Below are 14,476 nucleotides of genomic sequence, written 5' to 3' on the forward strand. Positions count from 1 at the left end.
AGTGTGCTCCCAGCACAGAGACTGAGCTGTCAGTGACAGCTCCAGGTCTCATACTAATGAATGGGAACTGGGAGGCCTGGTTCCCGATTATCTGATCATTGTGATAGCATCGGATTGGCCAGTTTCCCTTTGAAAATGAAACAAAGAAAAAAGAATCTGGAGATACCCATTACCATTTACCACCAAATTAAAGCTCAATTTATCCTGAAAAACACTACAAGGTATAAGTTACCTGGATAAACTAATTGTTTTTTTTTTAATTCTTAATTTAACAATAAGGGAAGTACATACAGTACAGTGCACAACAAAAGGCATGAGTCACACCAACGTATTTACATCCATATATCCTCATACAACGGTATACATTGTCCATTGTGAAATCTTTTATAGGTATTCTCCAATGCGGGGGTCAGCGACCAGTAGATGGTGATCTGCCAGTAGATCTTGGCCAGGTTGACTGGTAGATCACGGTCAGGGATTGCTGACCCGCCATCCCAGAGCATCAAACAGAGTGCAATGCAGAGGGACTACTTGTAAAGTTGGAGCTGTAGTAGGGAGCAAGAGCTACATAAGTTGATGTCTCCTCTGTAGCACTGGCTCCTACGCCCTGACATGGTTAGTGGGTGCAGCACCAGTCAAGCATGACCCATTCAAGTGAATGAGGTCACTCTGCAATTGCCCTGCAACGTTGTGCAGTACAGCAAACAAGGGGTTAAACAGGTAGCTGTGTTTCTTTCTCACCACCTGCTTTAGCCCTTGGACCCCGCTGAAGCATGCAGTTGCAGGACACTTGCAGAGTGGCTAATTTACTTGAATGGGTCTCGGTTGACAGGCAGTAGCACCCACCAAAAGCAACAGGGGGTGTAATTCCTGCTGTGGCATGTGCACACCTTTGGCTGCTGCCTCAGCAGCTAAAGGGGGTAGGGATTGGAGGGTGGTAAAGCCGTGATTCAACCGCAGGGTTTTACCATCCCCAACTTTACATGTGAAGAAGCCCTTAGGTTGCCACTGCTGATTATAACTAAGGGCTCATTCACAGGTGCACTAGGCACTGCTGCTCCCTGCAAAGTGATCCCAGTACGTTTGACAGGTGGTGAAGAGGCACTATGTTGCCTCCTCATCACCTGATTTAAACCCATGATTGGCGTGCAATGCATGCGATTGTGACATGGTAGTACAGCAATTAGAGGTTTAAATAAGGCTTGAGGAGGCAACACTGTGCCCGGTGATCTTTGACTTCTGCCATGTTGTTCAGGTAGATCTCTACCTCTTTAAGGTTGCCTACCCCTGCTCCAATGGGTAAAAGATAATACTCTGCATCATATCAACAGCATACCCATATACTGGAGTCAGAAGGTAAGAATTTCCCTCAAACTTTTTTGGAGTAGCAACAGTAAGGCCTTGTTCATACCATATGTGCAGAAAAACTGATGGAAACTAACGCCCAGATTTCACTTGCACAGAGGTTAGTTTACAACAGTTTTCATGCACACTTCAATGAGTTTTATACACACTGCAGATTCCTATGTAGAAAAAAATCTGCAGGTGATACTAGTGTTGTGGTGTGAACAGGGCACTTAGAGAACAATTGATTTAATTGTGCCCTTGCAGAATGCTTGCAGAAAAACTGACATCGCTGCTTCATGGTGTGAACAAGGCCCAAAGAGGGAAAAAAGAAAAAAAGGACAAAGGAAGTGCCACCTACCTGCAAAGAAAAACGGGGGTAAAGAAAATAGAGCAAGTGTAAAAGAAAAAAAAAACAAGGGGTCTCAAACTTAGAAGTTGTGATAATATGTTAAGCTTTACTAACGCATGTCAAAGTTGCAAAATTGTGTTTAGATGTTAAGATTTGTTTTACCCTCCCTAAATAAGAGGTTAATTTGATTATACTAAGTGTAGCTAAAGTACACCCAAACCCTGTAATAAACCCACAATTTATTTCTGCTGGTGGTGTCTATCAACAGATATGTGTGTAATTATATTATATGTTTTGTTAACCCCTAGATCTCTATTGATGGGTTCAGATACATAGCGGCTGGTTGTGGAGCTCTTCAGCACCTGAAAATAAATGACATGTTTACTCTCACGGACAGTTGTCTCATAGTAAGTCTAGACAGCAGAAACATATTTGTTATGCTTATATGAAAAAGATTGTCAACATATGTTTCAATATAAAGTGTAATAATGCTGTCTAATATTTAATTCGATTTGAAAGTGTTATTTTAAATTGCAGGCTATTTGCACCCTCAGTAATATTAACATTACATGTGACAGTTATAAATCAGTGAAAATAAATTATAACTTGTATATATAAAACTTCTTTTGAAAACAAATTGGAAAATTCTAAACCTTTCAGAGGTTAATCAAAACTACAGTAATTATAAGATAAATTTGTTGTTTGTATGATGTGACTGGTGAAAATAAATTATTATTACATTAAAATAAATTATTATTATAAATTAAACTGGTGTTTATAAAACATCTTTTTATAGCCAAACTGGAAAAGATATAAAGCTTTTAGCAGTTGATCAAGACTATAGTAACTTGTTGTTTGTATGATATACAGTAAGAAACGTAAAGCTAAATATGCACATTGTTTTTCTGGCAGAAATAACATTAGAGAGAAGATATTTTGGCGTATAGCGTATGATTTGTGTGTTGAGCATATAGTTATTTATAAGAATTGGGGACAGTTCAGCAGTGATGCCATTGGCTGGCAATCAGAAGATTGTACACATATGAACACTGTCTGGAAAGCTCTGGATGTTGACTCTCTACCAGACACACAACACAGAAAAAAATAGAGAGATACTATTTCAGTCTTCTTTAGATGCTCGCTCTATTTATGATGGGGCCAAGGTCTAGGACATGAAGTAAGCTAGTGGACCTGCACTAATCCTATACAGAGTGTTTGCATCTGGATAAAATATGTTTCACAGTGCATATCAGAATAGACATTTTGGCAGAAGTGCCTCTTATGTTTTGTATGTGTGTAGACTTGTGTTGCATGGACACATTTTTTTAATCTTAAGGCTTATGCGTTTTTTTTTCATATCAGTGAAGCTGAAGATGTATAATTCAGTTGCCTATGACTTGCTTAAATCTGAAAAAAAAAAAATATAAGAAAGTAAAGCTAATTTCAACAAGCTCTGATTAACCCCTTGACACCGATGTAACACAAATATGCGGCATCACAGAACTGGGCTTTTTTCCATGGGGCCGCATATTTGTGTACCTGTCTTTGTGCTGGGAGCTAGCTGAACGGCGCGTATCTGTCTTTGTGTTGGGAGCGCTCCCAGCACAAAGACCGCGGTGTCACTGAGAGCACTGGGTCCCGTTCTAACGATCGGGACCCGGGACTCCCGATTCTTGGTCACATGATTGCTGTGATAGCCTTTGATTGGCTATCACAGTGATCAGTCACTGTACAGCCTGGCACCTTGTTTTTTTCTCTGAATGGAGGAGAGAGATACATTGTATCTCTCTAACTCCTAGCATAGAGAGAAAAAAAATGTTTGTAAAAAAAAGAAAAAAGAAAGAAAAAAAGAAATAAATATTAAAAAAATAAAATAAAAAATAAAGAAAAAATTCCTAGATCAAGGTTTGATCTAGTTCAGTGCCAGGGTTAGTGTTTAGGTCATGGTCAAAGGTCAAGGTCAAAAGGTCAGGGTTAAAGGTCAGGATTTCATATAAAAAATTTGGTATCAGTGTCAGTTAGTGTCAATGTCAGTGTCAGTGTGTTTTAGGTAAAAAAAAAAAAAGACAAAAACAAAATGTGCACTATTGTTTCTGGGCTGTACTACGGGTACAAACAACAAATAACATACACATATATGGTATTGCTGCATTTGTCAAGAGCTGGAGAATTTATTTTGGGTTTTTCTTTGGTGGTAGGTTATGATAGTAACAAGAAACACACAGCTAAATAAAAAAAATATTTTTTAACATTATTTTGGGCCAGTTTTCCTTTGATAATGAAAAAAAAATCAGGAGATATCCATTACCATTTACCACCAAAGGAAAGGCCAATTTGTCCTGAAAAAAAAACAAGGTATAATTCACCTGGATGTACAAAGTAGTTGTGATGATATGTACGGTATTACTAACACATGTTAACGTTGCAAAAATTGTGCTTAGACATTAAGATTTGTTACCCTTAGGCGTGAAGGGGTTAATATTATAAATATGTGCCCATAAATTAGAAAGCACTGGCTTATTCAGTTCTCTAGTCACTGTACATGCACATATGATGTCAAGTGTTGTGTGAGCAGATTTGAAAACTGGTAATATTATTATTATTATACAGTATTTATATAGCGCCAGAAGGTTTGCTCAGCGCTGTACAATAGCGAGGGGGACAGAACATGAGACAATACAGTAACAAAACAATACACGAGGGGTTCGAGGGCCCTGCTCTTTCGAGCTTACAATCTAGGAGGATAGTTTAGAATATTTTTTTTTTACCAATATAAACCGAAAAACAGTGATGTGAGCTATTACCAGTTTAGAAATATGTTTGCATTACACATACCAGCCTGTAAACAGATACCTGATTTGTTCTCTGGTTGCTGCACATCACCAATTTTTGGAATATATTGTTAACTGTAATTCCCTCTGCCTAGTTATAAAATCCAGCTTCTGCAATGTAACTTCAAGGCATACCCTGGCCACTTTGACGATATCATCCTACCAGTGTATTCTAGTGATGTCACAGGGCCTCCCACCAGTTGGACAATTTGGTGCATTTCCCTGGGGTGACTTTCGGGGGTCATCCATACAATATGCCCAGTGACATCTCTTGAGCCTGAAGCTCAACAAGACCATGCCACGACCATACAATATGCCCAGTGACATCTCTTGAGCCTGAAGCTCAGCAAGACCATGCCACGACCATACAATATGCCCAGTGACATCTTTTGAGCCTGAAGCTCAGCAAGACCATGCCACGACCATACAATATGCCCAGTGACATCTCTTGAGCCTGAAGCTCAGCAAGACCATGCCACGACTTATTTTTGAGAGCAAAGTCAGGAGCCTTTTGTGTTGCACAAACTCATGACTGTTCTTTCAGACATTACCCATATCTAATGTCCAAGGGTAAAACTAGAAGTATAGACTCTGTTTTAAATCTCAGCCTACACTAACCCAAATGGTCCAGTTTAGCATCAAGAAAACTACAGCTACTGACCCAATCTGCTTCTTGGTCAAATGTTCCTTCTTTACATTATTCGAAAACAGAACTGGAAGACCACCTAAACTGTTTCAGAGAGGGCAGCATTTCTTCATTCAACTGAAAAAAAAGCTATCCACTTCTGAGTGTGTACAAAGTAAGCAATTTGTAAATGTATCTTTCCAAATCAACATTCAGACTGGATCAACCAGATTCAACAGAGTAGGGAATCTGAAAATCTACAGCAAAAATATTTGTGGCTGATCACATTATATATTTTTTTATACAGAATTTTAACACACTTAAACATATCTACATATAAAACACTAAAACAGACCCATATGAATGCTCCATACCCATGGCAAAACGAAATGAACAGACACTATTCAAGAGTGTACTCTTTCCAAAGTCCCTTAAGTCTCAGTTCACGCTACTGCTACCTGAAAGTCGTGCAACGTGCAGTGCGACTTTGCCAGGCAACTTAAGGACTACGTTGAAGCGACTTTGAAGCAACTCTTAAGCAACTTTCAGGAAATGCCTGGGTAATCTTCCTGTAATGTCGAATCCAAATCACATCAATATAGATGAGAATCCGACTTGTAGGCGACTTCTATTAAAGTATGTGGACACAAGTTGGATAAAAGTCGCCTTGAAGTAGTACAGGTACCTTTTCTAAAGTTGGAGCGACTTCAGCAGTGCTAATTAAGACAGCTCACATTGACCAACATGGGTTTTCACATGTCATGCAACTTGGAGTCTCACAAGTTGGATCCCAAGTCGCGGCAGTGTGAACCGAGGCTAAATGATGACATTCTGGGGATTGGAAGGTACATATATTACAGTACCCAGTTCTTATATCAGCGCACAGGAGAGGTTTTAAAGATGTCCAAAAAGCAGCTGGAATCATATTACTACCTCCGGTTAGTTCAAAGATGTACCAACATAAACCAGCGCTAAAAGTTTTTAAAATGTCCCAACATTTGCTACAATATTCAGAATCCTTAGGATTCTCACAAGATGTGTTTACCCTTCACATATATGGGTCAAAATAAAGCTTATTTAAAACAACCATTGAAAAGTGTCTTCTTATTTCTTCATCTTGCGCTCTTCCTCCCAAGTGTTATTTGAAACATCAAAAATAAAAACAAAAATATACTATAGTATAGCATATTCTCATATGCCAATATCATGAACCAAATGAGTGTGCTCACATCTTGATCGATGTATGAGTGCCAAATAAGACCCAGTGCTCACGGTGCTGCCAATCCCAATATGTCAAATACACAGGCAGTCCCCGAGTTACAAACATCCGACTTACATATAACTCGTACTTAAGAATGGAGACAGCGTGACGTCTGGGTGGCCATCTTGCTGTTCACTGCATGGTGCCACCTACTGTCCGGTGGACCTGTCAGCAATCCCACATCACTGCATGGCCAAATAACCCATCCCTATGCTATCCAAAACTTTATATTTTTTTGTATGGAGTTACACTTAAAAAAAAAAAGTACCTGTTCCAACTTACATACAAATTCAACCTAAAAACAAACCTACAGAACCTATCTTGTTCGTAACCCTGGGACTGCCTGTAATTCAGCTGTCTCATATCATATTTCCATTCACTGCTTTTCACCAAGATCTTCAACGTTGGAATTCTCAGTGTTAAAATACCCAAATTAACAAAATGTTATAATAGTGTAAATTTTTATACACATAATATTCACAATAATTGTGCTCACATTTAAGTGTAATTCTTTAGTGCAAGAAAATCTCCATCCAATTCCCATGTTAATAAAATCCATGCATCCACTCCCATGCACCTTACAAAACGAAATGCCTGCTGTTATATTGGCCAAAAATGCACATCTAGTTCTCTTCTTCAGAATTCCCAATAGAAATGTTCAGCAATGCCATGTAAAATAATTAATAAGAAGGACCATGGTTCAGCAATCAAGCAGTTTAAAAAATGTATTCCCCATTCATATGCTTACATATAAAAAGGATCACTGAAAAATGCCCAGTTCCAAGATGGCTGATCAGAACTTCTGTTTCCAGCCTGACATCACTTCCTGTATCGGTCTGATGTCACTTTCTAACACATTTTGTCTAATAGACTAGACTACACTGTGTGCAAAAATATTAGGCAAGTTGTATTTTTTGAGGATTAATTTCATTATTGAACTACAGTCCTCTCGGTCAATCCAAAATGTTAATAAACTTCAAACCTGAATATTTAGGAAAGTAAAAGTGAGATTTCGGCTTTCTTAGGAGAATATCTATGTGTGCACAACTATTGGGCAACTGTTAGTGTGCAGAATTATACCAATAAACATTCCTGACATTTCAAAAAGAAAGAGATCAGCTACCAGTATAGCCACCATTCTTTTCAATAACAGTCATAAGCCTTCCATTCATGGGATCTGTCAGTTTCTTGATCTGATGACGGACAATCAACTTTTTGTGCAGCAGCAACCACAGCCTCCCAGACACTGTTCAGAGAGGTGTACTGTTTTCCTTCACTGTAAATCTCTTGTTTAAGAAAGGCCCACAAGTTGTCAATAGGGTTTAGGTCAGGTAAGAAAGGGGGCCTTGTCATTATTCTTTCATCTTTAACCACTTCCAGACAGGACACTTTTACCCCCTTTCTGACCAGGGCAATTTTCAGCTTTTAGCGCTATCACACTTTGAATGACAATTGCGCGGTCATGCAACACTGTACCCAAATGAATTTTTTACCATTTTTTTAGATAGATAAAGCTTTATTTTGGTGGTATTTATTCACCACTGGGATTTGTATTTTTTTTGCTATGTAAATGAAATGTCCAAAAATTTTTTTAAAAAGTGTTTTTTTTATAAAATTTTGCAAATAAATAATATTTCATCATAAATCTTAGCCAAAATGTATTCCGTTATTTTTTTAGTAAAAAAAAAAATCCAAATTAGTTTATAAGCAAAAATTATAATTTTTAAACATTTTTTTTTACATTTTTATTTTATTTTTTTATATTATTATTTTTTATTTTTTTTATTTTTTTTACATACTGTCACCCTAGCAGTACAGTGTCACCATGGTGACACTGTACTACTTGTGGGGGGTGATAAAGATTTTTTTTTTTTTTTTTACACTGATTGCTTTTACACCCATATAGGATGTAAAAGCAATCATTTCTCTTTCTCTCTGTGTGCATTCCTGCACTCATTGAGAAATACAGAGTGAGCTGTGATTGGTCAAAGCTTGTCACATGGTACAAGGCTTTTGTGAATAGCCTTGTACCATGTGACCTCTGTGATCATTCACAGATTTCACACATAGTAAGCAATGATGTCAGAAGTGACATCTTGCTTACTACTTTGCATGTGATCACTGATTCGCCAATCAGTGATCACATGATCGGGACCTCGTACAGAGGTCCCGTCCGACGATCGGTGTTTCACTGTGTCCGGAGGACACAGCGGGCACCGGATCGCGGTGCTGCGCGCTCCCAGGGAGCGCGCACAAGCAGGGTGCGGGGAGGCCGTTTATAGACGGCCACCCGACCCTGCAGTGCCACCGTCCGGCCGTTTATATACAACGGCCGGTCGGGAAGTGGTTAAGGCCATTAGTGGCTAGCCACGCAGTGGAGTACTTTGATGCCTGCAATGGAGAATTGTCCTGTATAAATATCATGGTCTTTTTCAAAGATGCAGACTTTTTCCACTCCTTGAAGAAAATGTCTTCTAAAAACTGGCAGTAGGTTTGGGAGTTGATTCAACCCAAAAAGGTCCAACTAGTTCATCTTTACTGTAATAATACCAGCCCATACCAGTACCCCACCTCCACCTTGCTAGTGTCTGACTCAAAGTGGAGCTCTGTGCCCATTATTGATCCAGCCAGGGGCCCATCCATCTGGTCCGTCAAAAGTCGCTCTCATCTCATCAGTCCATAAAACCTATGAAAAATCTGTCTTCAGATATTTCTTGGCCCAGTCTTGATGTTTGAACTTATGTGTCTTGTTCAGTGGTGGTTGGGTTTCAGCCCTCCTTACCTTGGCCATGTCACTGAGCACTGAACTTATGTACTTATGGGCACTCCATGTAGATTGCAGTTTTGGAATATGACAGCACTGGAGGATAATGGGTTCCTGATAGCTTCACATTTGATTCTTCTCAAATCTTTGGCAGTTATTTGCATTCATTTTTTTCAACACGTTTCTTGTGACCCTGTTGACTGTTTGCATCAAAATGTTTGATCGTTCTGTGATCAGGCCCCGATTTCTTAGCAATTTCAAGAGTGCTGCATCCCTCTGAAAGACTTTTTACAATTCTTGACTTTTCAGAGACAGTTAAATCTTTTTTTTGGACCATTTTGCCTGAGGAAAAGAAGCTGCCTAATAATTATGCACACCTTGATATAGGGTGTTGATCTCTTTAAGCCACACCCTTCCTCATTTCACAAATACACATCACCTAATATGCTTAAATCCAATAAGCATTCAAATTTATACAGCTTGGAGTTGGACAATATGCATAAAAATTATGATTTGGTTAAAATTCTCACTTACCTAATTGTGCACACATTGTAGAACACTGGATGTTATTTGGTACTCACTCATTGGGAGCTCACTAATTTTGGTTTGTGATATTGTTATATGAGAATATAGTACACTCTATTATATTTTTGTTTTCATTTTTGACATTTTAAATAACACTTAGGAGGAACAGCACAAGATGAAGAAATAAAGAAAAGACACACTTCAATGGTTGTTTTATTCAAGCTTTATTTTGACCCATTTATGTGAAGGGTCAACACATATGGTGAAGAACCCTAAAGATTCTTAGAATTTTAGCAAATGTTGGGGCATTTTATAAACATTTAGCTCTGGTTTATGCTGATATACAAATGTTACAGTATTCTAGAATCCACTTCTGTACAGCCAGGGGCATGGATTTTTCTGTCTGTCTGGAGCACATCACATGTGTGAGCTAGCTTGTGGACCTTTAGTCATGACCAGTTGCACATGTGAGCATGTGTGTGCTGAGACATGTGCATCAGTGTGCATATGTTAAAATGCATTGGCGTGTGTCCCTGACACTAGGTGTGCCCACAGACCTTTGAGGGCATTTAAATGCTTTACCTTCAGGTGGATGATGCTGTGCCTTTTTGCCAACTATCTTGTACATTAGATTGATATTACTTTGATTATCCATTTCTGACCCTAATTGCATGACTATGCTCATATCTCCAGTCCCTGATGTCGGCTCCTGTTGCCCTCTTGCCTCACACCTCTGCCTGTGCACTAACTACTCTTTGCCTGCTACCTGTTTTGATCTCTGCCTAGACACTATCTAATCCTCTCTCTGCCTTCTGCCCTGACCCCCTGCTCAAATACCTACTTGCCGTTATCGTATCCTAGAGTCTCACTAGGGACACTGGCCTATCACTCCCTGAGAGGTGCTCTGGTGAAGACTGAGTTGTCACTTAGACTCTGTGCCTTGGGTGAGCCTGTGCCACTTGCAACATGCTCATGCGAACCCACAATACATGTGTCATTTAATAATAGACATAGGGGGAATTTGTAGAAAAACATATGAACAGGTAGATATTATAATGTAAACTGTGATCGGTTGTAAAGTTGCCTGTACTTTTTTTTTTTAGCAATTAAAATCACCTTCAACAGATTTTACCATTCACAATGATGGCCAAATTTGACAGATATGGGTGTCATTGTTGGTGCAGACTACCCATATCATGATTATCTTGAATGAATGAAGTCTATACACTTATCTATAGCATAGATGGTATGCTATGGGCTTTCTCTATTGACAGTTACATAGTTGGTCAGGTTGTAAAAAAGAAATAAGTCCATCTAGTTCAACCAATAGAAAAAAAAAATAGATGAATATAAAACCACCATATACACAATCCTATACCTACATTTGATCAAAGGAAGGCACAAAAATCCCTATGAAGCATAGTCCAATTAGCTTCAACAGGGGAGAAAAATCCTTTCTGATCTCCTAATAAGCAATCAGATATTCTTTGGATCACCATTGTGTTATTACCTATAACTATAAATATCCAGTTATATTTTGGCCATTTAGGAATGCATCCAGCTCTTTTTTTTTAAACAATCTACTGAGCTGGCCAGAACCAGTTCTTGAGGGAGTCTTTTCCACATTTTCACAGCTCTTACTGTGAAGAAGCCTTTCCTCCAGATGTAAAGCATGCCACCTTGTCCTCTAATGACCTGAAAGTGGATAACTCTACACCGAGTTGACTGTATGAACCATCTATATATTTATTCATATTGATCATATCCCCTCTTAATCACCTCTTCTCAAGAAAGAACAAATTCAGCTCAGTTAATCTTTACTTAGAACTGATCTCCTCCATGCCTCTTATCAGGTTGGTTGCCCTTCTCTGCACTCTCCAGTTCTCCAATTTCTTTTTTGTAAATTGGTGCCCAAAAGTGAACTGCACATTCCAGATTAGATCCTGATGATTTCTACAAGGGCAAAAGGATGCCTCTCCCTTTCTTCGGAGTCAGTAACTTGCTAATACAAGAAAATATTTTGCTAGCTTTAAAAACTATAGATTGGCATTGCATGTTATTATTAAGTCTATGATCTGCCAGAACACCCAGGTCCTTCTCTACCATTGAGTCCCCCAGCTGTTCTCCTCCTAGTATGTATGATGCGTGCATGTTTTTTAGCCCCTAAGTGCATAACTTTGCTTTTATCAATATTAAACCTCATTTGCCACATAGTTGCCCAATTAAATAGTGCATTGAGGTTGGCTTGTAAGTTAGGACATTCTGTAAGGACATTATTCCACTACATACCATGGTGTCATCTGCAAACACTGAATCGGTACTTGTAATTCCAAACTCTATATCATTTATAAATATGTTAAAAAGTAAGGGCCTTAACGCTGAACCTTGGGACCTTTATAGTTGCATACATACAATACCTAGAGTTAGTTACTCTGCCTCTTAATTTAAATTAGAATTTGTACAACAGTTCAATAAATAAATAAAATCACTTAAAAATAAAACATATACAATATGTTGGTTTAGAATAGACAAAGGCTCTTCACTGAGCTCTGCAAACAATTCCATTCTTGTTAAGCGACTACCATTTACAGTCTGAATGAACAGAAATGGTATGAAGGGAACAGACCAGGCCAGAGAGATGAATTATTGCATGTTTTTTGGAAGACGCCCTTATGTGAGGCAATTTCATTTCATGCAGAGCTTGCAAATCTCTTATGAGAGAGTCTAAGCGCACAGTAGAATTGTTCTGAGCTTCAAAAGACTGCATTCATCCTGAACTTTTTGCTGGGGGAAGAATATCTGGAATTATTTATTGCATAACTTCTACTGAATCTATAGAAACCGTACACAGTGGTTATGTCCAAGGCTTCTATTCTCAGTGCCAAAATTCTCTATTGTCTCCATGTTTCGACATCCCAGCAACTGATCTGATAACGTCAAACAAACTCTAATTTTAAGCAAGGAGGATGATAAAGACACAAAGTTTTATTAAAATGGTTGAGAAACTCAATCAGGGTAGGAAGGTAGTGTCCTGGTACCCAAAAAGGGGGGAAGAGGGGGGAAGAGTCCAAATAGTTATAATCCGGCCTTCGATAGGGCGATTTGGGTAGCAAAGCAGGGATAACTTCCCAGAGGCACACAGCAGTCAGGAGACAGGGACTCGTGCAGCACTCAGCTTTCCAGAGACACAGCAGTCAGCAGGCAGGAACAGCTTTCCAGGGACAAACAGCGGTCAGCAGACAGGAACAGCCTTCCAGGGACAAACAGTGGTCAGCAGGCAGGGGTAGCTTCCCAGGGACACAGCGGTCAGCAAACAGGGATCGCTTGCCAGGGACAAACAGCGATCAGCGGACACTCAGCGGGGTCTGGGCTGTGGGGTCTGTCCTCAGCTCAGACCTCCAAACAGTGGCCAGCGGACAGGAACAGTTTTCCAGGAACAAACAGCGGTCGGCAGGCAGAGGTAGCTTCCCAGGGACACAGCGGTCAGCAAACAGGGATCGCTTTCCAGGGACAAACAGCGATCAGCGGACACTCAGTGGGGTCTGGGCTGTGGGGTCTGGCCTCAGCTCAGACCTCCAAACAGTGGCCAACGGACAGCAGGCAGGAGTATCCTTGGGCACATAGCGGACAGCAGGCAGGAGTACCCTCAGGCACACAGCAAACAGCAGGCAGGAGTAACCTCTGGCACACAGCGAACAGCAGGCAGGAGTACCCTCTGGCACACAGCAAACAGCAGGCAGGAGTAACCTCTGGCACACAGCAAACAGCAGGCAGGAGTAACCTCTGGCACACAGCAAAACAGCAGGCAGGAGTACCCTCTGGCACACAGTGAATAGCAGGCAGAAGTACCCTCTGGTACACAGTGAACAGCAGGCAGGAGTACTCTTTGGCACACAGCAGATAGCAGGCAGGAGTACTCTTTGGCACACAGCGGATAGCAGGCAGGAGTACTCTTTGGCACACAGCGGATAGCAGGCAGGAGTACTCTTTGGCACACAGCGGATAGCAGGCAGGAGTACTCTCGGCACACAGTGGACAGCAGGCAGGAGTACCCTCTGGCACACAGTGAATAGCAGGCAGAAGTACCCTCTGGTACACAGTGAACAGCAGGCAGGAGTACTCTTTGGCACACAGCAGATAGCAGGCAGGAGTACTCTTTGGCACACAGCGGATAGCAGGCAGGAGTACTCTTTGGCACACAGCGGATAGCAGGCAGGAGTACTCTTTGGCACACAGCGGATAGCAGGCAGGAGTACTCTCGGCACACAGTGGACAGCAGGCAGGAGTACCCTCTGGTACACAGCGAACAGCAGGCAGGAGTACTCTTTGGCACACAGCGGATGTCAGGCAGGAGTACCCTCGGCACACAGCGGACAGCAGGCACCTCTAGCCCCCCAGGGATCAGCAGAGTACTCAGCGGGGTCTGGGCTGTGGGGGTCTGGCCTCAGCTCAGACCGCACACAGCGCTTCTCTCAAGAGCAGGGGACCAACAACGGGCTGGGTCCTGCTCCGGTCTTCTTATGCCGGAGCAGGACGCTTCCTGGCCACCGGGGAGGAGGGGGGTGCGCAGAGACACCCCGGCGGCCTGCGCTGTGCAGTCCCAGCAGGATGCCTGACTCCTTGGTGGCTTCACAGAGGAGAGGTGCTAACCACACCACAGGGAGCGTTTCCTTCCATCCTGCACAGCCTTTGATGTAGGCTTTTGCAGGACCTTAGGAATCTGCAAGGGGAAGGGGGGGGGATCAAAGGGGAGAGGGGGAGCCGCTACCACCTG

General features: G+C 41.1%; 1 protein-coding gene across 1 annotated transcript in view; it reads left to right on the forward strand.

Annotated features, from left to right (window-relative positions):
* Window positions 1-14,476, forward strand: part of FBXL13 (F-box and leucine rich repeat protein 13) — a 267,401-nt gene that overhangs the window by 182,856 nt on the left and 70,069 nt on the right. The window contains exon 13 of the mRNA XM_089685639.1: window positions 2,005-2,103. Coding sequence (XP_089541765.1) covers window positions 2,005-2,103 — 99 coding nt within the window. The remainder of the gene's footprint in view (window positions 1-2,004; window positions 2,104-14,476) is intronic.

This window comes from Staurois parvus, unplaced genomic scaffold (assembly GCF_062004578.1).
Source record: "Staurois parvus isolate SC_StPar_1 unplaced genomic scaffold, SC_StPar_1.0 ptg000019l, whole genome shotgun sequence".
NCBI classification, from domain to species: Eukaryota; Metazoa; Chordata; class Amphibia; order Anura; family Ranidae; genus Staurois; species Staurois parvus.